This window comes from Gorilla gorilla, chromosome 18, assembly GCF_029281585.2.
Source record: "Gorilla gorilla gorilla isolate KB3781 chromosome 18, NHGRI_mGorGor1-v2.1_pri, whole genome shotgun sequence".
Classification (NCBI taxonomy): domain Eukaryota; kingdom Metazoa; phylum Chordata; class Mammalia; order Primates; family Hominidae; genus Gorilla; species Gorilla gorilla.
The window spans coordinates 21,293,839-21,319,533 of record NC_073242.2 but is presented as its reverse complement, the minus strand read 5'-3'; the positions used below and the strand labels follow the sequence as shown (position 1 = coordinate 21,319,533).

Genomic DNA, 25,695 nt, shown 5'->3' with positions numbered 1-25,695 from the left:
TTCTCTGTATCCCAGGCTGGAGTGCAATGGCGCGATCTCGGCTCACTGCAATCTCCACCTCCCAGGTTCAAGTGATTCTCCTGCCTCAGCCTCCCCAGTAGCTGGAACTACAGATGTGCATCATGATACCCAGCTAAATTTTGTATTTTTAATAGAGACAGGGTTTCACCATGTTGGCCAGGCTTGACTCGAACTCCTGACCTCAGGTAATCCTGCCTGCCTCAGCCTCCCAAAGTGCTGGGATTACAGATGTGAGCTACCATGCCTGGCCTATTTTTTATCTATCTATTTATTTATTTTTGAGACAGGGTCTCTCTGTCACCCAGGCTGGAGTGCAGTGGTGTGATCATAGCTAACTGCAGCTTTGACCTTCTGGGCTCAAGTGATCCTCCTGCTTAAGCCTCCTGCGTAGCTGGGACCATAGGCATGTGCCACCCTACCTGGCTAATTTTTATAATTTTTTGTAGAGACAAGGGCTTGCTATGATGCCCAGGCTGGTCTCAAACTCCTGGCCTCAAGCAATCCTCCTACCTCAGCCTCCCAAAGTGCTGGTATTACAAGTGTGAGCCGCTGTACCTGGCCACATTTCATTTTAAAAGACTTTTTTTTTTTTCCAGATATGTCTACCATAGATAGAGGGAGGGCACAGATGCCACATAATGACCATTGTTTACTGGGTTTGGGGACACACTGGTTTTTAATATTTATTTAGTTAAATCTATCAAAAGTATTTCTTTATTGCTTCTGCTCTAGTCATTTCCTTATTCTTCTTCCTTATTCAAAGCAGTTCCAACCCCTCCCATGCAAAGAACATTAATTAAGGGCCAGCTATGGGTAAGGCAGGGCTCTGTGCAGGCCCAAATTTGCATTTAAGGGATTCAGGCCCCAGAAGTTACTATCCAATAGGCAAAGGAGAAGATGCTAGAAACGCCAAGGAAGGATGGACGCCCTCGCCAATGGGATAGCATCGGGTTGGGGTGGGCAGGGGTCAGCGATTAGGCCTTTCCCATATGTTTTCAGGCCAATTTTGCTTTGCCCTTTAAGACCAGGGAAGGTCAGAGCAGAAAGGAGATAAACAATCTAGTCTAGTGTCTCCTAGTCAGTGTTAAAACCCAGCCCAGCATGGTGGCTCATGCCTGTAATCCTAACACTTTGGGAGGCTGAGGTGGGTGGCTCACGAGGTCGGGAGATTGAGACCAGACTGAACAACACTCTGAAACCCCATCTCTACTAAAAATACAAAATTAGCTGAGTGTGATGGCAGATGCTTGTAATCCCAGCTACTTCAGCTACTTGGGAGGTTGAGGGAGAAGAATCACTTAAACCCGGGAGGCAGAGGTTGCAGTGAGCCAAGATCACATCATTCCACTCCAGCCTGGGCAACAAGCATGAAATGCCGTCTTAAAACAAAAACAAAAACAAAAGTTTGTTGAGCATGTCACCAATAATTTTCAAATGGTCCATTTTTTAAATTTAACTTTTATTTATTTATTTGAGACACAATCTTGCTCTGTCACCCAGGCTAGAGTGTGATGGTGTAATCATAGCTCACTGTAGTCTCAACCTCTCAGGCTCAGGCTATCCTCCCGCCTCAGCCTCTCGAGTAGCTGGGACCATAGTCATGCACCACCATACCCAACTAACTTGTATTTTTTGTAGCGCTGGGGTTTTGCCATGTTGCCCAGGCTGGCCTCAAACTCCTGGGCTCAAGAGATCCTCCAACCTAGGCCTCCCAAAGTGCTGGGATCACAGGCATGAGCCATATCTGGCCATTTTTTAATAAGATAAAATAAAGTCAAGATTATTTCCTGAGCACCATCCCAGCCAGCCACTTGCTTGCTTTTTCTCATTTACCAGACATTTATTAACACTATGCTGTTTGCCAGACCCTGGGAATGCAGTAGACAAATACAGCAAAATAGACAAGGGTCTCCTGCCTTCATGGGGCTTACCTTCTAGTCAAGGGACACCATGATAAACAAGTGAATAAGGAGAATTAAAGATTTTGGTAGTTGTAAGAAACAGTGTTTGGGGGCAGAATCTCTAAAGAGGTGATATGTGAGCTGAGATTGGAGGGATGATGAGCGTCTTAGCCTGTTCTGTGCTGGTAACAGAATATCTGAGGCTGGGGAATTTCTCATGAACAGAAATTTGCTGGCTCTTAGTTCTGGAGGCTGGGAAGTCTAATATCAGTATGCCAGCATCTTGCATGGGTCTTCTTGCTGTGTCATCACCTGGCAGAAGAGAAGGAAAGAGAGGGAGAGCAGGTCAAGCACGGTGGCTTATGCCTGTAATCCCAGCACTTTGGGAGGCTGAGGCAGGAAAATCACTTGAGTCCAGGAGTTCAAGACCAGCTTGGGCAACCTGGTAAGAGTGTGTCTCTATAAAAAAATTTTAAAAATTAGCCAGGCGTGGTGACATGCCCCTGTCATCCCAGCTACTCAGGAGGTTAAAATGGGAGGATTGCTGGATCCCAGGACTTTGAGGCTGCAGTGAGCTATGATTGTGCCACTGCACTCCTGCCTGGGCAACAGAGTGAAACGCTATCTCAAGAAAAGAAAAAAGAGAGAGCAAAAGGGGGCTGAACTCACCCTTTTATAACAAATCCACTTTCCTCATAATGGCAGAAATCCATTCATGAGGGCAGAACCATCAAAGCCCAATCACCTCTCAAAGATCCCACCTCCTAATACCTCACAATGGCAAGCAAATCTCAACATGGGTTTTGGAGGGGACACACGTTCCAACCAGAGCAAGGAGCCAGGTGCAGAAAGAGTTGGAGGAAGAATCTTCCGAGGTGAGGGAACAGCGGGTGCAAGGGCCACAGAGCAGGCAGGAGCAGGCATCGGTGGGGAATGGATGGCAGCCGGTGAGCCTAGTGCAAAGGTAGACAAACAGGAGACCGTCCTGGAGGGCAGCGCCTGTCAGACAGGGCCTCAGAGGGCACTGTGGCAGCAAGGCAGGGACAGCAAGTCATCAGACCTATTGCTTCTGGAATGTTTCACGAGACCCACAGGCCTTCTTATCTGTGTCGCTGTATTTGCTCTTTCCTGATGTACTATAAATAGTTACTCACACGGATTACACCCAAAGAAAAAGAGCCCTCCGCCCTGTTTGCTGTGTATTCTGTGGTGCGTGGGTTTGGCTGGAACCTTTGTGTGCCCTGGCTGGTTTGGCCATACATGGGCTGCAGTAGGAGTTGAGGGTCGACGGGCAGAGCTGGAAGTGGAGACTCAGCTATTCTGGGGTGAGTTCTGCATTGTGCTGGAGGCAATTTTACATAACAAAATTCACAGCTGTCCCGCACAGCAGAGCATACGGTGATTGCCATTAGTGCAGATGGCTCTAGAGGCCTCTGCAGAGGACCCCGCCCCCAATCCACTTCTCTACAAGTCAGAGGGCAGCTTAGCTAGGACACTCAGGCATTGCTAATGCTAGCTCATGGCTGCCTCTGTGTAGACTGTAAAAATGGGCCCCTTCCTCAAGGGGGTGTCCTAGCTAAGCTGCCCTTTACTTTCATCTATGGGAAAATTGTTGTAATATACTGATTTTATTAAGGAAAGCAACTTGACTGCTCTTTTTTTTTTTTTTTTTTTTTTTTTTTTAAACACAGGGTTATACTCTATTGCCCAGGCTGGAGTGCAGTGGCATGATCATAGCTCACTGCAGCCTCTAACTCCTGGGCTCAAGCTATCCTCCCACCTCAGCCTCCGGAGTAGCTGGGACTACAGGTGTCCATCACCACACCCAGCTTTTAGTGTGTTTATTGTATTTTTTAATTTTTGTGGGTACATAGTAAGTGTGTATATGGGTTACATGAGCTATTTTGATATGGGCATGGAATGTGTAATAATCACATCAGGATAAATGGGATATCCATCATCTCAAGCATTTATTCATTGTGGTATAAACAATCTCTTTATACTCTTTTAGTTATTTTAAAATATACAATTACATTATTTTTGACTATAGTCACTGTTCTTTTGTTTTGTTTTTGTTTTTTTGTAGAGACACGGTCTCTCTACGTTGCCTGGGCTGGTCAACTGCTCTCTTAATAAATATTGGCCGAGCACAGTGGCTCATGCCTGTAATCTCAGCACTTTGGGAGACCTAGGCATGTGGATCACTCGAGGTTAGGAGTTCGAGACCAGCCTGGCCAACGTGGTGAAATGCCGTCTTTACTAAAAATACAAAAAATTAGCTGGGTGTGGTGGCGTGCACCTGTAATCCTAGCTACTCAGGAGGCTGAGACAGGAGAATTGCTTGAACTTGAGAGGCGGAGGCTGCAGTGGGCAGAGATTGCACCACTGCACTCCAGCCTGGGCAACAGAGCAAGACTCTGTCTCAAAAATGAATGAATGAATGAGTGAATGAATGGATGAATGAATATCACAATATGAAGGTGCCTCATAGATGTATTGGCCTTGGACAAGATAGGTCGTGAACCATAGGTGGTGGCCCTGCTGGGATCCCTGACTTGCCCCTCCTGCTGGAAGGCCCTCCTCCTGCCACCCTGTTGCCATGGTAACCTCCACCTTTCCCTCTGTATCTCCTGGCAAGGTGCCAAGACTGGCTAGAGGCCGTGCACTGGTACAACACTGCCCTGGAGATGACGGACTGTGATGAGGGCGGTGAGTACGACGGAATGCAGGACGAGCCCCGGTACATGATGCTGGCCAGGGAGGCCGAGATGCTGTTCACAGGAGGCTACGGGCTGGAGAAGGACCCGCAGAGATCAGGTAGGGCCTGGCAGACCTGCCCCTGGGCTGCAACAGGGCTGGGCAGGGAGGGACCTAATTTCCATTCCACTGGGAGTTATTTATGACAAGATGACAGGCTGAATCTTCTTCCAGGGAGGGGAATTTATGGAGCTAGTATGAAGATGAACATTGTTATTTTAATGGTTATATATTACGGCTTTGTAGGGGGTTTTTGCAATTTTAAAAACTGAATTGAGATTTTCTTTTTTTTTTTTTTTTTATTGATCATTCTTGGGTGTTTCTTGCAGAGGGGGATTTGGCAGGGTCACAGGACAATAGTGGAGGGAAGGTCAGCAGATAAACAAGTGAACAAAGTTCTCTGGTTTTCCTAGGCAGAGGACCTTGCGGCCTTCCGCAGTGTTTGTGTCCCTGGGTACTTGAGATTAGGGAGTGGTGATGACTCTTAACCAGCACGCTGCCTTCAAACATCTGGTTAACAAAGCACATCTTGCACCGCCCTTAATCCATTCAACCCTGAGTGGATACAGCACATGTTTCAGAGAGCACAGGGTTGGGGGTAAGGTCACAGATCAACAGGATCCCAAGGCAGAAGAATTTTTCTTAGTACAGAACAAAATGAAGTCTCCCATGTCTACCTCTTTCTACACAGACACGGCAACCATCCGATTTCTCAATCTTTTCCCCACCTTTCTCCCCTTTCTATTCCACAAAACCGCCATTGTCTTCATGGCCCGCTCTCAATGAGCTACTGGGTACACCTCCCAGACGGGGTGGTGGCCGGGCAGAGGGGCTCCTCACCTCCCAGTAGGGGCGGCCGGGCAGAGGCGCCCCTCACCTCCTGGACGGGGTGGCTGGCCGGGCGGGGGGCTGATCCCTCCACCTCCCTCCCGGACGAGGTGGCTGCCGGGCGGAGACGCTCCTCACTTCCCAGACAGGGTGGCTGCTGGGTGCAGGGGCTCCTCACTTCTCAGACGGAGCGGCTGCCGGGCAGAGGGTCTCCTCACTTCTCAGACGGGGCGGCCGGGCAGAGACGCTCCTCACATCCCGGACGGGGCGGCAGGGCAGAGGTGCTCCCCACATCTCAGACGATGGGCGGCCGGGCAGAGACGCTCCTCACTTCCCAGATGTGATGGCGGCCGGGGAAGAGGCGCTCCTCACTTCCTAGATGGGATGGCGGCCGGGCAGAGACGCTCCTCCCTTTCCAGACTGGGCAGCCAGGCAGAGGGGCTCCTCACATCCCAGACGATGGGCGGCCAGGCGGAGACGCTCCTCACTTCCCAGACGGGGGGGGGGGCGGCCGGGCAGAGGCTGCAGTCTCGGCTCTTTGGGAGGCCAAGGCAGGCGGCTGGGAGGTGGTTGTAGCGAGCCGAGATCACGCCACTGCTCTCCAGCCTGGGCGCCATTGAGCACTGAGTTAACGAGACTCTGTCTGCAATCCCGGCACCTTGGGAGGCCGAGGCTGGCAGATCACTCGCGGTTAGGAGCTGGAGACCAGCCCGGCCGACACAGCAAAACCCCGTCTCCACAAAAAAAATACGAAAACCAGTCAGGCGTGGCGGCGCGCGCCTGCAATCGCAGGAACTCGGCAGGCTGAGGCAGGAGAATCAGGCAGGGAGGTTGCAGTGAGCTGAGATGGCAGCAGTACCGTCCAGCTTCGGCTCGGCATCAGAGGGAGACCGTAGGAAGAGGGAGAGGGAGAGGGAGAGGGAGCGAATTGAGATTTTCATAACAAAATTCACCATCTTAAAGTATATAGTTTAGTAGGGGGGTTTTCCTTTCCTTTTCTTTCTTTCTTTTTTTTTTTTTTTTTTTTGAGATGGAGTCTCGCTCTATAGCCCAGACTGGAGTGCAACGGCATAATCTTGGCTCACTGCAGCCTCCACCTCCCGAGTTCCAGCGATTCTCCTGCCTCAGCCTCCTGAGTAGCTGGGATTACAGGTGTGCCACCATGCACAGCTGATTTTTGTATTTTTAGTAGAGACAGGGTTTTGCCATGTTGGCCAGGCTGGTCTCGAACTCCTGACCTCAAGTGATCGGCCCACCTCGGCCTCCCAAAGTGCTGGATTACAGGCGTGAGCCACCACACCTGGCCCAGAGTTTCACTCTTGTAGCCCAGGCTGGAGTGGGCCATCTCTGCTCCCTGCAACCTTCACCTCCCAGGTTCAGGTGATTCTTGTGCCTCAGCCTCCTGCATAGCTGGGACTACAGGCACACACCCAGCTAATTTTTCTATTTTTAGTAGAGACGGGGTTTCACCATGTTGGCCAGACTGGTCTTGAACTCCTGACCTCAGGTGATCTGCCCGCCTCAGCCTCCCAAAGTGCTGGGATTATACGTGTGAGCCACCATGCCTGGCCTCCTTTCCTTTTCTTTCTTTCTTTTTTCTTTGAAATAGAATCTCACTGTGTCACTCAGGCTGGAGTGCAGTGGCACAATCATAGCTCACTCCAGCCTGGAACTCCTATGCTCAAGCAATTCTCCTGCCTCAGCCTCCCAAGCAGCTGGGACTGCAGGCACTTGCTTCCACACCCAGCCAATTTTTAAAAGTTCTTTGTAGTGACAGAGTCTTGCTATGTTGCCCAGGCTGGTCTTGAACTCCTAGCCTCAAGCAATCTGCTGCCTTGGCTTCCCAAAGTCTTTGGATTACAGATGTGAGCCACTGCACCTGGTCCTAGTGGGTTTTAGTATAGTCATAATGTCGTGCAATCATCACTGCTATGTAATTCCAGAACATTTCCATCACCCCAAAAAGAAATCCCGTACCAGTTAGCAGTCCTCCCTGAACCTAGCAGCCACTATACTTTTTGTCCCTATAGATTTGCCTGTTCTGGAGATTTTATATAACTGGGAGTATACAATTTGTGGCTTTTTGTATCTGCTTCTTTCATTTAGCATAACTTTTTCAAGATTCATCTGTGTTGAAGTGTGTTATCAGTACTTCATTCCTTCTTATTACTACATAATATTCCATTGTGTGGATATACAGCCTTTATCCATTCATCAGTTGATAGACAAGTTATATATATTTTTTTCTGTTACATAATGTATTAGTCTTCTTGGGCTGCCAAAACAAAATACTATAGAGTGGGTGGTTTAAACTACAAAAATTGCTGGGCACAGTGGCTCACGCCTGTAATCCCAGCACTTTGGGAGGCCAAGATGGGAGGATCACTTGAGTCTAGGAGTTCAAGACCAGCCTGGGCAACATAGGTAAACCTCACCTCTACAAAAGAAATTGTTTTAATTAGCTGAGTGTGGTGGCACACACAGCGAGCTATGATCATACCACTGCACTTCAGCCTGGGCAACAGAGTGAGACCCTGTCTCAAAAAACAACAAAAAAAATTATTTCTCCCGGTTCTGGAGGCTGGGAATTCCAAGATCAAGGTGCTGGCCAGTTTGGTTTCTGGCTTGTAGAAAACAGCTTTCTCACTGTGTCCTCACATGACCTTTCTCCTGGATGCAAGTGGGGAGACAGCAAGAGAGCTCTGCTGTCTCTTTTGCTTCCTAAACGGGAATGAGCTCTGTGTGATTAGGGCCCTACCCTTATGACCTCATTTAAGCTTTATCACCTCCTCACAGGCTGCTAGAATATGAACGTCCCCTCCAAGTCTCATGTTGAACTGTAATCACCACTGTGAAGGTGTCAAGAGGTGGGACTGTTAAGAGGTGATTAATATTGTTATCATGCAGATTGGTCAGTCATCACAAAAGTAGCTTTGTTATAAAAAGCAAATTTGGCCCCCTCTTGCTCGCTTGCTTTCTACCTCTCTTGCTCTTTGCCTTCTGGCATGGGATGATTCAGCACCAAGGCCTGTGCCAGATGCTGGTGCTATGCTCTTGGACTTCCCAGGCTCTAGAACTGTGAGCCACATAAATTTCTTTTCATTATAAATTATCTAGTCTGTGGAATTCTGTCATAGCAACATAAAATGGACTAAGACACAGACTGTGTGTCTCCAAATACAGCGCAGTTACATCATGAATGAAGAGTTCAACATATGAATTTGTGGATGGGGAGCCCAGTGGGGACACAGCATTCAGTCCCTAACATATAATAAACATACTAAGTTCCTAATTTCACAGGTATAGGATGAGGCTAAGTTTTAAAAGTTTTTAAGTTATATTTTAAAAATTAACAAAGAATAATGCAAATCTAGGCTGGGCAGTGGCTCACGCCTGTAATCCCAGCACTTTGGGAGGCCAAGGCAGGCAGATCACCACCTGCGGTCAGGAGATCGAGACCAGGCTGGGCAACATGATGAAACCCCATCCCTACTAAAAATACAAAAATTAGCTGGGCGTGGTGGCAGGTGCCTGTAATCCCAGCTACTCAGGAGGCTGAGGCAGGAGAATTGCTTGAACCCCAGAGGCAGTGGTGACAGTGAGCTAAGATTCTGCCACTGGACTCCAGCCTGGGTGACAGAGTGAGACTCCATCTCAAAAAAAAAAAAAAAGAATGATGCAAATCTATAATCTTTTATTTGAAATTTTTTAAATCCAAAAAGCTCCAAAAACCTGAAGTATATTTGTATGTTTTACACAAATTCACTTGGTAAATCCTGACCTAGCTGACATGAAGCTGTTTATAAGTCGTTATTTCTTCCACTTTTGCACATCCCCACTTAGTTCTGCAAAGGTTCTCACCCTGATTCTCATTGGCTCAAATTAGTTCTCAGCCTGATTCTCATTGGCTCAAACTCAATCATCTACATACCCCAAACCAACAGTAGTTGTTTAGATGGCTTACTCTGATTGGCCATGACTAAATCTGGACCAATTGCTGTAGCTTGGTGGAGGATGGGAGGAGTGCTATTATTGGCTAGATTTTATCACAGGCCCACTTTTAGAGCCCCGCCCGGAACACCTGGAGGGAGAGGGCACACGGAGTAGTTTGAGTTCTTAAGGAAACGTCAGGGTGTTCTTCTGGGAAGGGTGATGGGGGACACTGGGCTGGCAAAAACAACAGGTGGTTCATCTCTTTTTGCCCCCCTTTGCTGTCTTTCAGGGGACTTGTATACCCAGGCAGCAGAGGCAGCGATGGAAGCCATGAAGGGCCGACTGGCCAACCAGTACTACCAAAAGGCTGAAGAGGCCTGGGCCCAGATGGAGGAGTAACCAGGAAAATCACTGCCGGCTAGTCCCAAGCAAACGGGCTAGGAAGAAAGATTAAAAAAACAACAACAACAACTTATTTAGTTTGGGGAGGGGAAGCATTTTTAGTGTGTTGTAAAATCAAATTTTATATTTCATTTTTTGACTCTTGAAAAATGTCTTTGCTTCTTGGCAGCTACCAGCAGAGACTCTATAGCTGTCTCTTAGGGCAGTATTTTGGGGAAGTGGGGGCTTGAAGAAGCAGCCTAATGAACCAACATACCGTTTTGTGTGTGGTTTTGTTTGTTTGTTTGTTTTGAGACAGAGTCTTGCTCTGTCACCCAGGCTGGAGTGCAATGACATGATCTCAGCTCACTGCAACCTCCGCCTCCTGGGTTCAAGTGATTCTACTGCCTCAGCCTCCCAAGTAGCTGGGATTACTGGTGCACACCACCACACTCAGCTAATTTTTGCATTTTTAGTAGAGATGGGGTTTCACCATGTTGGCCAGGCTGGTCTCGAACTCCTAACCTCAGGTGATCCACCTGCCTCAGCCTCCCAAAGTGCTGGGATTGCAGGTGTGAGCCACCATGCCTGCCCGTTCTGTGGTTCTATTTTCATTTTTATTTCTTTTCTTTTTTTTTTTTTTTTGTCACGAGATATAAGAAAGTGCTTTTTGCCTTGAATGGACAATTTTAGGGCTGTGCTCACTAGTCTTTTCAGGCTGGACTGAAATGTCGGGCCCATGGAGCCCTGTGTTTTGTGCATCGGGATGAGAAATGAAGCACTGCACGCTGGCTTTCCTAAGTCATGGGGCGTGTATTGCTGTGGCTTAGTGCAAAGCATTCTTTCTCAGAGCATTTAGAGGCATGCATGGCATTTTTTCAGTGGGTGTGAGATTGCACAATACCCAGGCTCCCTTCTACCGTGGGGAAGGGCCTGCATATTCGCTGTTTTTTAAACTTCTAGTTCAATTTCCTTCCATAATGCTACTGACTTTCTGGCATACAGCCGAATTCCATTTTTTAAGCATGCTTTCTACGGTGGGCTTTTCAAAACAGGTTTGAGTTTTGTATGCACACATTTACTACCTCTAACTCCTACATCAGCTAGTGTGGAAGAGGGTGCACCTCAAAGCTTTTACACGTAAGGACAGCGGCTTGGAATGTGGGAGCCTTTTCTCCAAGCAGACACACACTCTGCATCTCAGTGGCAGCTCCCACAACGTGACTGCAATGTCTCTTATACAGTATTCCTTGGTGTTTTCTTAGTGTCCGGATGTCCTTACGTGAAATCTGCTCCCCAGCCCTGGTCCTTGGCATTTTCTGCTTGAAGCTGGGCTGATTTTCTTGTAATTTACAGCAGGACGCTTTCAGCAGCAGTCTCTTGGGATTTTATCTAAGATGTTTGAGGATGAGAGGGCAAGAACTATAAACACTCATTAATTCCAGTAGTCTCCCCATGGCTAGACAATGGTGATTGTTATTTAATGAGCTTTTCCTTTCAACGGAATTCAGCTCTCACATTAGTATGATTTCATTTGATGTTTCAAATAGCAAAGATGCTAGGTGCGGTGGCTCCCGCCTGTAATCTCAGCACTTTGAGGGGGGCCAAGGTGGGAGGATTGCTTGAGCTTAGGACTTCAAGACCAGCCTGGGTAAACATGGCGAGACCCTGTCTCTACCAAAACAAAAAAAAAAGACAGACTGCTTTGATCAACCCTAAATGCAAAAGCAGCCTCTTTTTCTTTGTTTAAAAGTCAAAACATAAAAAAGCAGAGTATAACATACAAACCATTCTTAACTATTCATTAAAATGGGTCCTTCAACACCTTAGTGGGGTTTGTTGTTGTTGCTTATGCAGAGAGATTATTTTCTTTTTATTATTTTATAATTTTTGAAATAGAGATGGGGTCTCACTGTGTTGCCCAGGCTGGTCTCGAACTCCTGGGCTTAAGCGAGCCTCCCGCCTCAGTCTCCCAAAGCGCTGGGATTACAGGCAGGAGCCACTGAGCCCAGCCAAGACTTCAGTGTTGACTGCTTTGGAGGCACGAACCCACGCAAGCGTTAGTTCCAAAGTTCAGTGTGTACCCTTAAATGAACAATGAAGCAGGTAAAATTACCCTTGAAAAAAATCCCTTAGACTACCCATAAATGACAGTGACTTTTTCAATATGGACTCATCATAGCCAGTTTTCCTTTTGAAGTTGGAACTGATCACCCTTTTGTCATCTGTACCAGATCAGTAGTTGGCTTGTGTTACATTTTGTGTGTGTGTGTGCGTGTTTTAAACCAGTGCATATAAATTGTATGTTAAATGTAAGTAACTTTAAGTTGACTTATCTCTTCACAGTAATCAAGCCTCATGTAATTCATGCTTTTTAAATTCAGCCAGCCCCCCCCTCTCTGAAATTTTATTATGTAAATAATTTGTGTTCCCTGATCACTCATTTAAGTTCTTAGTTGTATGTCATCTCTTCTCTAGCAGGAATTGGCAAACTTTTTTGTAAAGGGGTAGAAAGTGAAGATTTTAGGCTTTGCAGGCCATATAGCCTCTGCTGCAAATGCTCAACCCTGCTGTTGTAATGTAAAAGCTGCCACAGACACTACATGAACACAAATGAGTGTGGCTGGTGTTCCAATAAAACTTTATTTACACAAACAGGTGGCCCTTTTGGGCTGTAGTTTGTCAACCCTTGCTCTAACCCTTGACTAAGAGCTACTTTATTAAGCCCTGAGGGCAGGAGCTATCTCAATTTTGTGCTCCCCAGGGCACCAAAACACAGTGCTTTGGCATAGAGTAGGCACTCAACAAATGTGTGAACAGATGGAGAGCCAGCCCTAGTCAGTGCATTCACCCTTTGAGGCTCTGGTTCCTCCAAACAATTAATGATTCGTTGTCTGGATTGGCTGGAACTGTCACCCCCGCAATTCTACTCCCCACCCACCCATGTGACCTTAATGTCAGTTGCTGGTCTGTTGCTCTTCGGGGAGGGAGAGATGGCCTGGATACAGAGCTAAGCAAAAACTTCTTTAAGGGCCGTTAAAAGTGAAAAGTAACTTGCAAGAGGTTGAGATCCTTCTGAGCTAGGAGAACTTATTCCACCTTCAAAACCTAGTTTGGGCTGGGTGCAGTGGCTCACGCCACTTTGGGAGGCTGAGGTGGGCGGATCACCTGAAGTCAGCTACTCGGGAGGCTGAGGCAGGAGAATCGCTTGAACCCAGGAGGCAGAGGTTGCAGTGAGCCGAGATTGCGCCACTGCACTCCAGCCTGGGCGACAGAGTGAGACTCCGTCTCAAAACCAAAAACAAGAAAAACCCCTAGTTTTGTGCCTTCTGAAGATAGTTAGGACATCTTCTTTTTCCACAAATGCTGGACATGCCAAAAACCTAAAGCAAAACCCAGGACATTCCAGCCCAACTGGGACGATATCAGAGACCATCTTCAAGTGCAAGAAGCAGGTGAAAGCCCAGGAAATTGGCAGAGCCAGGATTATCATCCAGTACTTTCATTTCACAAATGGAGAAACTGAGGTTCTGCCAGCTAGATTTTTTTTCACAGTGTCACTGCTAGCAAGCCACTAAGCTGGAGCTGGGATTTGAGAGCTGCTGCTATTTAGAGGATCTTGGGAATAAAATTTAAACTGGAGTTTAATGGCCCTTTCAGTTTTGCTATAGGCAAGAGAATAAAATGAATGAATGGATAGGTGGCTTTATGGGTGTAAGAAAGAAGAGGAAAAAACTCCCAAACCCCAGTGTTCCTGAATATCTGTTCTCCCCCTGACTACTCTGGGAATTTATCAAATGCAGCTTTGACCTCCAAGCCAAGTAAACTGCTCTTGTTGCTATTTTAGTGGCTTTTGTTTTTTTAAGACACAAGGTCTCACTTTGTTACTCAGGCTGGAGTGCAGTGGCATGATCATAACTCATTGTAGGCTCAACCTCCTGGGCTCCAGTGATCCTCCTGCCTCAGCCTCTCAAGTAGCTAAAACTACAGATGTGCACCATCACATCTGGCTAATTTTTTTTTTTTTTTTTGAGGTGGAGTCTCGCTCTGTTGCCCAGATTCAAGTGCAATGGCACGTTTTGGCTCACTGCAACCTCTGTCTCCCAGGTTCAAGCGATTCTCCCTGTCTCGGCCTCCCAAGTAGCTGGGACTACAGGCACCTGCCACCACGCCCAGCTAATGTTTGTATTTTTAGTAGAGACGGGGGTTTCACCATGTTGGCCAGGCTGGTTTCAAACTCCTGACATTAGGTGATCCACCTGCCTCGGCCTCCCAAAGTGCTGGGATTACAGGCATGAGCCACCATGCCAAGCCACGCCTGGCTAATTTTTTAAAATTATTTTTTGCAGAGACGGAGTTTCACTATGTTGCCCAGGCTGGTCTTGAACTCCTTGGCCTCAAGTGATCCTCCCACCTCAGCCTCCCAAAGCATTGGGGTTACAGGCGTGAGCCACTGCACCTGGCCCTGTTTTCATGGCTTTTATTTCCTTTCATCCCACACATTTGTCTGCAGTACTAGACATGTTTTACAAATCAACAAGTTTACACAAGTATATGCAGCTTGTTTTGGGGGGAAAGGAGACAAAATATGCATATTTTCTGTGTGGATTTGTGCCTCTTAATTGTGTTTCTAGTCTCTAAGGTAACCCTTTAACCTATTCAAGATGGGGCCCAGAGAAGTGGCCTGCGTTACAGATTTATTTTGGCATATGTACTAAGTTCCATTTTCTCTTTACAAATAAAGTGTTTTCTTTCTTTCCTGTCTTAGACTCAAATGTCTCCTGGTTTGGGAAAAAAAAAAAATGGCCAGGCGTGGTGCCTCAGGCCTGTAATCCCAGCACTTTGGGAGGCCGAGGCGGGCGGGATTACCTGAGGTCAAGAGTTCCAGACAAGCCTGGCCAACATGACGAAACCCTGTCTGTACTAAAAATACAAAAATTGGCCGGGCACGGTGGCGCACACCTGTAGTCCCATCTGCTCAGGACGCTGAGACAGGAGAATTGCTTAAAGCCGGGAGATGGAGGTTGCAGTGAGCCCAGATCCTGTCATTGCACCCCAGCCTGGGCAACAAGAGCAAAACTCCATCTCAAAAAAAAAAAAAAGGTGGGGGATCGGGTGCGGTGGCTCACGCCTGTAATCCCAGCACTTTGGGAGGCTGAGGCAGGTGGATCACAAGGTCAGTAGATCGAGACCATCCTGACTAACGGTGAAACCCCGTCTCTACCAAAAATACATTAAAAAAAAAAAAAAAAAAAAAAGGGCGTGGTGGCGGGCGCCTGTAGTCCCAGCTACTCCAGAGGCTGAGGCAGGAGAAAGGCGTGAACCCGGGAGGTGGAGCTTGCAGTGAGCTGAGATCACGCCGCTGGACTCCAGCCTCGGCGACAGAGCAAGACTGTCTCAAATAAGTAAATAAATAAATAAATAAATAAATAAAGCAAGCTGCTGCAGGCAGGGGTCAACGAGAAGGCTCATACCCCATCTGAAAGGGGCAGCCATGATTCAACTTCAAATGATTGCCACCATGGGAAGCGCAGGCTCAATGTTACCCTATTTTCCAATTTTTCAAGAGCTGCTGAAAACTTTTTTTTTTTTTTTAAATGCAAGGCCTTCTGTTCTTTAACATTTGTAATAAATTCTAATAACTTTTCAAAGCCTTCCAGATTTGGCTTGTCTGCTGTCAGTTTGCTTTAGAGAAAGTATTAGAACCTCTTGTTTCTTCATTTGCTCATCTATAAAACATAGAGTTTTTCTGTTTGTTTTTCAGACAGTCTCACTCTGTTGCCCAGGCTAGAGTGCAGTGGCAAGATCTTGGCTCACTGCAACCTCTGCCTCCGAGGTTCAAGTTATCCTCCCACCTCAGCCTCCTCACGAGTAGCTGGGACTACAGGTGAGCACCACCGCGCCCGGCTAATTTTGAAGGGGGGCAGGTTGTGTTTCATCTTGTTTTTTTCTTTCTTCCAGTGGAGACAGGGTTTTGCCATCATGCCCAGGCTGGTCTCGAACTCCTGGGCTCAAGCAATGCACCGGCCTTGGCCTCCCAAACTGCTGGAATTGCAGGCGTGAGCCACCGTGCCCGGCCTGAAGAATAATTTTTACCATTACAGAGTTGTAAGCTTCAGAGAAGATAATACATGGTAAAGTGTTTTTTTATTTTTATTTATTTATTTTAAGACGGGGTCTCATTCTGTCACCCGGGCTGGAGTGCAGTGGTGCGATCTCAACTCACTGCAACCTCCGCCTCCCGGGTTCAAGCGATTCTTCCGCCTCGACCTCCCTAGTAGCTGGCACGGCAGTACAGGCGCACACCACCATGCCTGGCTAATTTCTGTATTTTTAGTAGAGACAGGGTTTCACCATGTTGGCCAGGCTGGTCTCAAACTCCTGGCTTCAGGTGATCTACTCACCTTGGCCTCCCAAAGTGCTGGGATTACAGGCGTGAGCCACCACGCCCAGCCTAAAGTGCTTTTTTAATTCCAAGCTTAAGAAAATCTTGGTTACCAGTTGATCTTTTGGTTTTAAGCTAATTTTTTTTAATTTTAAGAAATTTGAACATTAGTATAACTATGCACGGTAGGTTGAACATACAGATTTAGGTCCACTTGTTCCTAAATCCCCACTGCAATGACAGGAAGTGGATTCTTTTGTTTGTTTTGTTTGTTTGTTTGTTTTTAAATAGCAGAAGCCGGTGAGGATGAAGAGAAAGAGGATTGAACAGCAAGTTTTGGGTGCTGGAAAGTAGGTAGACTGTAATTGAATTAACAGACCCAAGAAGTCTGGATCCTAGATCAGCAGTAGAGAAATCTGAGAAAAACCCAATTTTCATTGCTGAACAAGCCCTGCAAGGCTGAGAAATTGGCACGAGGAGGCCCGGCACCGTGGCTCACGCCTGTAATCCCAGCACTTTGGGAGGCTGAGGTGGGCAGATCACTTGAGGTCAGGAGTTAGAGCCCAGCCTGGCCAACATGGTGAAACACCATCTCTACTAAAAATATAAAAATTAGCCAGGCTGAGGTGGGAGAATCACTTGAGCCCAGGAGGCAGAGGTTGCAGTCAGCCGAGATCACACCACTGTACTCCAGCCTGGGTGACAGAATGGGACTCCATTTCAAAAAAAAAAAAAAAGATTAGAGAGAAGTTAATAAAGAAAACTTTTCTGTTGGTTTTGTTACAGCATACATCAAAATTTTATTACAGTCTTGACCGGGCGTGGTGGCTCACACCTGTAACCCTGGCACTTTGGGAGGCCAAGATGGGAGGATTGCTTGAGGCCAGGAGTTCAAGATCATCCTGGTCAACACAGTGAAAGCCCATATCTTAAAAAAAAAAAAAAAAAAAAAAATCACAGTCTTGCTGCAAGTGTAAACCCACTGGGAATTCAAAGATTTATACTTGGTAGGGACATTTTCTAAAAATTTATTTTTTATTACAGTCTGCCTATGTAGATTAAACTGCACGCTCTTAAGTATACAGGTTGATGAATTTTTACATTTGTACACATCTGTGTCTTAACAACCCAATTCAAGATATTAGAACATTTGCAGGCCTACAGAAGCCCCCCTGGACCCCTTCCCAGGCAATACACCCTCTCTCCACCCCGAAAAATGTTGGCCACTCTTCTGACCTCTATCTTGATAGAGACATTTTCTAGGAGAAGAAAATGATTAGATAATCACTGTTAGACAAAATAGAAAAGAATGTTCCGTTAAAGGTCACTGCACTCTTGACTGACAAATGACCATCAACTGGGTGAGTAGAAAGCTAGTTTCCCAGTGTAAATCTCAATGCTCTTAAATTTCAAAAGAAAAATGCTCAATGCTCGAGCATTTATCAGAAATGCTAGTTTCTTTCCAGAAGGAGGTTCTTACAGAAAGATATGGTCTCAGGCCAGGTTTGAGAGCATTTTCCTTTTATGGGAGCAAGGGAGGAAAGAATGGAGGGGATCCAGGACTGAGACCCCACACCCATTTCCACTATCCACAGCCTAGTGTTTATGATATAGGGACAGGCACACAAAGAATAGTCGGAGTTTCAGCCCATCCCTCCCTTGTCAGGCATCCCGCTGCTGAGACCTTGTAGGTCCAGGGGTTCTGATGCAACATTCTGCATCTCTTGCTCATTGATTTCATGTCTGATTGTCATGAGAAAACTGTGTAAGGGGCTGCTGGACTGTAAGAAACTCTCAAAAGGGTGCTGTGCCTTCCAGGATCAGCTGTTTCCCTGCAGGCTTCCTCTTAATTAAGCATCCTGCTCAGTATGTGTTTGTAGAAAGAGACAAGTTGCTCCAGAATGTTCTAGCAGAAATATCTCAGCCTTAGGAGTTCAAGACCAGCCCTGGCAACACAGTGAGACCCCTGTCTCTGTGAAAAAAAAAAAATTTTAAGTAGCCAGGCATGGTGTCATGCTCCTGCAGTCCCAGCAACTAAGGAGGCTTAGATGGGAGGATCATTTTAGCACAGAAGGTCAAGGCTGCAGTGAGCAATGATTGTGCCACTGCACTCCAGCCTGGGAAACAGAGCAAGAACTTGTCTCAAAAAAAAAAAAAAAATTCTACACACACACACACACACACACACACAAAGACACACACACAGCTTCATTTGAGCCTTTGCCTTGCAAGGGGGAGGGGGTTATTGTTTACAGTTGACAGCTACCAAGTAGCACTGGGCTTTAGCAGAGAAAGGGAATTTATTACAGTGATAAAGGGATGCCTCCAAGAGTGGACAACCCACTGGGCCTTGGAAAGGGTCTGGAGCTGGAAGCCAGAAAACCATCAGGATTTCCCTGACTCCGCTCTTCTCACTCTCTCATTCCCTCTTTTTCTATACACTGGCTTTTGTCTACCTCTCCAACTCACCTCACAGAATATAGCCATGCGAAATCCCCCTTTCTTCCTAGTTTTAGCCAGCCTCAGAGACTAATTCCAACGCAACACGGTCAAATTAACAAATCAGGCCGGGTGCGGGGGCTCACGCCTGTAATCCTAACACTTTGGGAAGCTGAGGCGGGCAGATCACTTGAGGTCAGGAGTTCGAAACCAGCCTAGCCAACATGGTGAAGCCCCATCTCTAATAAAAACACAAAAAAATTAGCCCGGCATGGTGGCGTGCATCTGTAATCCCAACTACCTGGGAGGCTGAGGCAGGATAATTGTTTGAACTTGGGAGGCAGAGGTTGCAGTGAGCCGAGATCACGCCAGTGCACTCCAGCCTAGGCAATGGATCGAGACTCTGTCTCAAAACAAACAAACAAACAAAAAAACAAAATCAGTAACTCACGGAGTCTCAGTTCACATTCTCAAGAGAGAATTTGATTGGTCCAACCTGAATCCTACGTCCACTGAAGAACGGTAGAACCCACTAGCCATGGCTGTGGGGTTGGGGCGTGCAGCACAAAGGTGGCTGCCAGGGACACACTCTCTGGCTGGTCAGGCAGTTCCTAGAAAAATCAGACTGGGCAAAGATGCCAGCAATTATCCTTGACTGTGAGGATATTTTCTTTTGGAAAATCCAGTACCCAACTCACAAACAAAGTCCTTCCTGGTACTAAAATACCATGACAAACACTCCTATTGACTTAAAGGGGTTATTCCTCATTCAGCTTTGAACTCCCCACAATGCCTACCCTGTGTCTTCAATCCATGGCTGCTTCTGTATTTTTTTTTTAATGTCTTGAAGGGCAACAAACTTTTCTAGCACAAGAAAATCTTTGCATATCATTACATATGTTAAAGGTAGATGGATGGCCAGGTGTGGTGGCTCACTCCTGTAATTCTAGCACTTTGGGAGGCTGAGGTGGGAGGATAGCTTGAGATCAGCCTAAGCAGCAAAGCAAGACCCCGTCTCTACAAAAATACAAAAGTTAGCCCAGTGTGGTGGCGCATGGCTCTAGTCCCAGCTACTTGGGAGGCTGAGATGGGAGGATGATTTGAGCCCAGGATGTCAAGGCTGCAGTGAGCTGTGATCATACCACTGTACTCCAGCCTGGGCAACAAAGCAAGACCCCGTCTCTCTAAAAAAAAAAAAAAAAAAAAAAAAAAATGGTGGTGGATGGAGGGGGAGAAAAGCCAGGCTAAGGAGGGGTTGAAGAGGAAAGACATAAAATGCCCAAATGTTAGGGGTGTGTACCAACTGGATATTAGCCAGAAACTTGAATCATGGCCCTGAAAAGTCTAATACCAGTCAATGCAAAATGAGAATTCTACTTATAAAAGTGTGATTTATATGGTTTTTGATGTGTCTAAAGCATCACCAGCGTTCGTAGAGTTCCTGCCTAATTCCCCCATTCAGTCACCTTAAGCATTGACTCCACTCCCTGTGTTGAACAGAACTAATGGAGAAAGTAACCCATGTAAATGACAGAGGGAAAGAGAAACGATAGAGAATGATAGAGGACAAAACCTTAGATATGAGGGATATTTGAGATTTCTTACGCCAATAAATGTGAAAAATCAAGTAATGGGGCTTTGTTTTCCCAGAAAATGACAACTTGCCAAAGTTGACTCAGGAAGAAATAGAAAAAAAAAAGTCATCAAAAGTCATATAATTTGGCAAAATGGAAAAATATATGCATATCTATATCTATATAGAGAGGGTCTCACTCTCTCACCCAGGCTGGAGTGCAGCACCTGAATCTCGGCTCACTGCAGACTTGACCTCCCTGGCTCAAAGGATCTTCCCACCTCGGCCTCCCAAGTAGCTGAGACTACAGGCACATGCCACCATGCCCGGCTAATTTCTTTTTTTTTGTTTTTTGGTAGAGACAAGGTTTCTCGATGTTGCTTAGGCTGGTCTTGAACTCCTGGCGTCAAGCAATCCTGCCACCTCAGTCTCCCAAAGTGCTAGGATTATAGGAGTGAGCCACCAAGACCAGCCTATTATTAATATTATTATTATATAATACTAGGGAAAGTATAAATATAGACCAGCAATTTCATTTCTAGTGTATACCCTAGAGAAATGTCTATACGTAAGACAAGGAGCCATGTGCAAGGATACTTCCTGCCATATTGTGTGTAATGACAAAAATTTAGTAACAACTTAAAAGTTGTACATGGCATGGAATGAATGAATTAGATCTATAGGCATCATAACAGACCTCAAAAACATAATGCTGGGCCTGGCACAGTCTCCCATGCCTGTAATCTTGGCCACTTGGGAAGCTGAGGTGGGAGGATGGCTTGAGCCCGGGAGGTCTAGGCTACAGTAAGCTATGATTGCACCACTGTGGTACTCTAGCCTGGGTGACAGAGCAACACTCTCTTAAAATAATAATAATAATAATAATACTGTTGAAATGAGAAAAGCAAGTTTTAGGATATCAGTACAATGTGCTGACATTTATATAAGTGAAAAACATACAGATAACCATTTTAGATATTATTCATAAATTTTATAGTAAAAATGTAAGAAATTATTGGAAAGATACACATCAAATTCGTGACAGTTATAGACAGGGGAGAATGGGAGGGGACCTTATTTCTATTTGCAATGGTCTAATAATTTCTATTTGTAATAGTGTGATCTATTATTTATTTATTTATTTATTTGAGACAGAGTTTCTCACTGTTGCCCAGGCTAGAGTGCAGTGGTGGGATCTCGGCTCGCTGCAACCTCCGCCTCCCGGGTTCAAGCAACTCTCCCGCCTCAGCCTCCCGAGTAGCTGGGATTACAGGCATGTGCCACCACGCCAGGCTAGTTTTTGTATTTTTAGTAGAGACGCTTGAACCCAGGAGGCAGAGGTTGCAGTGAGCGGAGATCGCACCACTGCACTCCAGCCTGGACTGCAAGAGCGAGACTCCACATCAAAAAAAAAAAAAAAAAAAAAGAAAGAAAAGAAAAAAGAAAAGGAAAAAAATGCCACAATACTAAGTCATTAATTTAATGCCAGGTGGTGGCACTATGGATGATAATTTTTTTCTTTGTAATTTTTGTGCATTTTTGTTTTTAATATCTTTGCATATCCACACGGATAGGTATTTTAAAATACAGTCTGGTGAAAAATAACAGCCAATTGCAGATCTATATGAATAATGTGACAATATTTGTGTTAAAATCCATACACAATAAAAACAAAGCTATCTTCTATGGATATATCTATATATATCCATATAGATATAAACATATAAATTCACAGCAAAAGATCTAGAAAGATATATAGTGTTTTAGTCCATTTTCTGTTGCTTATAACAGAATACCTGAAACTGGGTAATTTGTAAAGAAAAGGAAGTTATTTCTTACAGTTATGGAGTCTGAGAAGTCCAAGGTCAAGAGTGTGCATCTGGTGAGGGCCTTCTTGCTGGTGGGGGACCCCTGCAGAGTTCCCAGGCAGTACAAGCCATCATATGGAGGGGGTGCTGAGCTGCTCCCTTGCTAGCTAAGGTCTCTCTCCCTCTTCTTATAAAGCCATCAGTCCCCCTCCCAAGATAACCCATTAATCCATTAACCCATTAATCCATGAATCCATGAAGAGATTAATCCATTCATAAGGGCTCCACCCTCATGATCTAATCACCTCTTAAAGGGCCCACCACACAATACTCCACATTGGGGATTAAATTTCCAACACATGAAATTTGGGGGAACACATTCAAACCATAGTTCATATTAAACTGATAATAATGGTTAGTTACCTCGGCGGAGGGGCCTAGGATGCGAGTCAAGGTCAAAGAGCATTTGTACCTTATCTGCAAAGTTTAAATATTTTGCAATAATTCGCGTGTTATTTGTGTAAGTAAAAATTTAAACATAATTTTTCAGAGACAACTGCCCAGACCAGCTCCAGGGTTTGGCCGTCAGATCCCCTGGTGCATGTTTCTGATCAGATCAATTTCTTCTCCCGGAGACACCCAATCCGAGTCGTATGGATTACCTGTGGGGTAACCAGGGGTCTCCGGGTTAACCATCCAACTCAGAGTAAAGTTTCTAAAAATGCGTTTTACTCTAATACCTATTCGGAACCAACCTGGGTCTAAAGACTGGAGCAAGTGTTTATTTTCCAAAACACGGCTTTTTAAAATAATTCTATAGGGATCACCTTGAACACACGTTAAGCAAAAAAAAACCTCAGTGAAAACGCCTCGCAAAGTCCAGATTAAATGCAAATGCAAAAGCATTAAGTAGCTTTCTGGCAGGAACACATTGCAGCTAGGTAGCGTGGCCGAGCGGTCTAAGGCGCTGGATTAAGGCTCCAGTCTCTTCGGGGGCGTGGGTTCGAATCCCACCGCTGCCAGGGTTGATATCTTTTTGTCCCCGCTGCATACACTCCCGGCTCAGTTTTGCGCGTGCCATCAGCGCCCCCTGCTGCAGGGCGGGGCTCACGGCCTGCATGAATGGCGCGGCGGAGGGGGCGGAGCCGCGTGCACCGGGGCGGGGCATTGTGGGTAAGAGGAAACGCTGGGGCCGGCCCGCTCCCCCCACGTGTCCGCCGGAGTTTCTCCACCAGCAACATGGCCGCCGCCTGAGAGGAGAGCCGGGCCGCCGCCGCCTCTGCAGCCCGCGGGTAACTGGGCCGTTGCCGCCGTCCGCGCTCGGCCCCCGCGGAGAGGTGAGTCCCGTCTTGGCAGTGCCCGAGCTGGGGCTTGAGCCGGACCGCACTCATGACGTGGGCCTGGGCTAGATTCCCGAGTAGGCCAAGGAGGCCCGCGCCGCGCTGTGCCTAGCAGCTGGAGGCCTCTCGGGACTCGGGCGGGGAGGAGGGGCAGCCGGCTCCAGGCCGACCCCGGACTCTGACTTCCTTGACCTGACACCTGGGAGTTGGGGAGGCCGCCGCCGACGCTGGCGGCGGTGACTCAGGGTCCAGCCGACCTGCCCCATCCGGGCCTGGGAGGCCTCCTACGGAAGAAACACCTGTCCGCGCGTCGGGTGTAGTGGCGGCTCGCGGCAGGGACTGCGTGGTGGGCGTGAGAAGGGGGGCCTGACCACCCGCGAGGGAGCAGAAACCCATTGGACAGCGAGGCTCGGGATCGGCGGCCCGCCCCGATGGGCAGGGAGGGCACCTGCGCCTGCCGGAGCCCCCACTTCGCAGCTGAACCGGATTAGCCTCTGCCCGGCGAGGCCCGGGATTCCTCATTCATTTATTCAGGCAACCATTCAGTGTTTACTGAGCCAACTCTGTGTTCCGGATACAGCCCTGACCATTCGGTCCGAGGAGGTGTCAGTAAACAAACAAGGTCGTTCCTTTGGGTTAGCTTTAGAATTCCTTGGGCTTGGAGGCGGAAAGAAGAGATCTTAGCGATCTCCACAGTTTCCTCATCTGTGAAATGGAGATAATAGAAATTCCTACCTCATAGGGTTGTGGTGACGGCTCAGTAGAAACCGGGTGACGCTCCTGCTTGCAGCGTTTGACTTGTGGCTTAGCGTCATTACCCGCTTACGTTGGCAGAAAACATGTTGTCAAGTAATAACAAACCTTCCCAGAGGTTACGTTTATTAGCGTCCTGTCCTTACTCCTCCCCGCAGGGGTCTGGAGGTCGGTACTTAGTTTCCCTACTTTAGGGATGAAAATAGGGAGGAATACCAAACCCAGACAACTCACGGGGTCACAGATGCCAAGCAGCTCTAGTGGGATTTGAACGTGCACAGTTTGGTTCTCGAGTCCAAGCTCTTACCCACTTAACCATACTGCCGTTTGTCAGAGAACCGTGCAGTATAGTGATTAAGAATAAGAATAAGGATCTTTGACATAGCGAGACCCAAGTTTCTGTCCTCATTCCACCTTGGATGAGTTGCTTATATCTGAACCTCAGTCTCGTCATTTCGAAATTGAAGATGATAAATCTCTATTGATAGGGCTAATGAGAAGATTAAATATAAAGTATTCTTTGTACTATATTGAGTGTCAACTTCGTGCCAGGCACTGTTCTAGGTATTGAGTGAACCAGCAGTGGATTTTTTTTTTCAAAGTAATGCTCCCCATAACAGCTTTGATGAAGTAAAGTATGATTGTCTGCATTTCATAGTTGATGAAACTGAAGCACTGAGAAGGCTTCATGGAGCTTACATTCTATTGCAGAAGACAAACAACACCTGAGCAAATAGACCAGGTAGTTCCAGATTAAGATGAGACCCACCAAGGAAAGAAAACAGAGATGTGGTAGGGCCTGGGAGGAGGTTGGGGGAGGCTTTTAAAATAGGGTGGTCAGGGAACCTATCCTCTCCTGCAGGCAGTGATGATATTTAATAAAAAGGAGCAACCTTGGAAATCCCTGTGGGAGAATAGATGATGTGCAAAGGACCTGGGGTGGACTGGGGCTTGGCTTGTTGGAGGCCCAGCAAGTGGCTACCAGCCTGGATGGTGAGGAGAAGACAGAGACAAGATTATGTAGGGCCTTAGGTGGCTCATGGAAAGTAGTTTGGGTTTTATTTTATGTGACAGTGGCAGTTGACAGGTCTTAGGCAGGGAAATAATATGATTTACTTTTTTTTTTTTTTTTTTTTTTTTTTTTTGAGATGGAGTCTTGTTCTGTCGCCCAGGCTAGAGTGCAGTGGCAAGATCTCGGCTCACTGCAACCTCTGCCTTCTGGGTTCAAGCGATTCTTCTGCCTCAGCCTCCCGAGTAGCTGGGATTACAGGCGTGCATCACCACGCCTGGCTAATTTTTGTATTTTAAGTAGAGACGGGTTTTCACCTTATTGGCCAGGCTTTTCTGGAACTCCTGACCTCAGGTGATCCGCCTGCCTCGGCCTCCCAAAGTGCTGGGATTACAGGTGTGAGCCACCGTGCCTGGCTTTGTTTTCCCCCCAGTAGAGATAGAGTCTCACACTGTGACCCAGGATGGAGTGCAGTGGTGTGATCATAGCTCACTGCAGCCTCAAACTCCTGGGTTCAACCAATCCTGCTGCCTCAGCTTCCCAAGTAGTTGGGACTGCAGGCCATGC

General features: G+C 46.8%; 2 protein-coding genes and 1 non-coding gene across 7 annotated transcripts in view; all 3 read left to right on the top strand.

The window, feature by feature from the left end:
• EEF2K (eukaryotic elongation factor 2 kinase) overlaps positions 1 to 14,577 on the top strand; it is an 84,137-nt gene extending 69,560 nt beyond the window's left edge. For 2 of the 3 annotated variants that reach the window (XM_031002903.3, XM_063699540.1), the window contains 2 exons: positions 4,561 to 4,739; positions 9,730 to 14,577. In XM_031002903.3, the coding sequence (XP_030858763.2) occupies positions 4,561 to 4,739; positions 9,730 to 9,839 (289 nt within the window). In that variant the 3' untranslated portion in view covers positions 9,840 to 14,577. Of the gene's footprint in view, positions 1 to 4,560; positions 4,740 to 9,729 lie in introns of those variants that run through there. The other variant, XM_063699541.1, reaches the window with a different exon arrangement.
• An 8,389-nt stretch (positions 14,578 to 22,966) lies between these two features.
• On the top strand, positions 22,967 to 23,048 carry TRNAL-AAG (transfer RNA leucine (anticodon AAG)). The gene has a single exon. It is a non-coding gene; the product is annotated as a tRNA-Leu (tRNA).
• A 181-nt stretch (positions 23,049 to 23,229) lies between these two features.
• The window catches only part of POLR3E (RNA polymerase III subunit E), a 37,044-nt gene continuing 34,578 nt past the window's right edge, over positions 23,230 to 25,695 (top strand). For all 3 annotated transcript variants that reach the window (XM_019011673.4, XM_019011672.4, XM_019011675.4), the window contains exon 1: positions 23,230 to 23,363. The gene's annotated coding sequence lies outside the window, so the exon portion shown is untranslated. The remainder of the gene's footprint in view (positions 23,364 to 25,695) is intronic.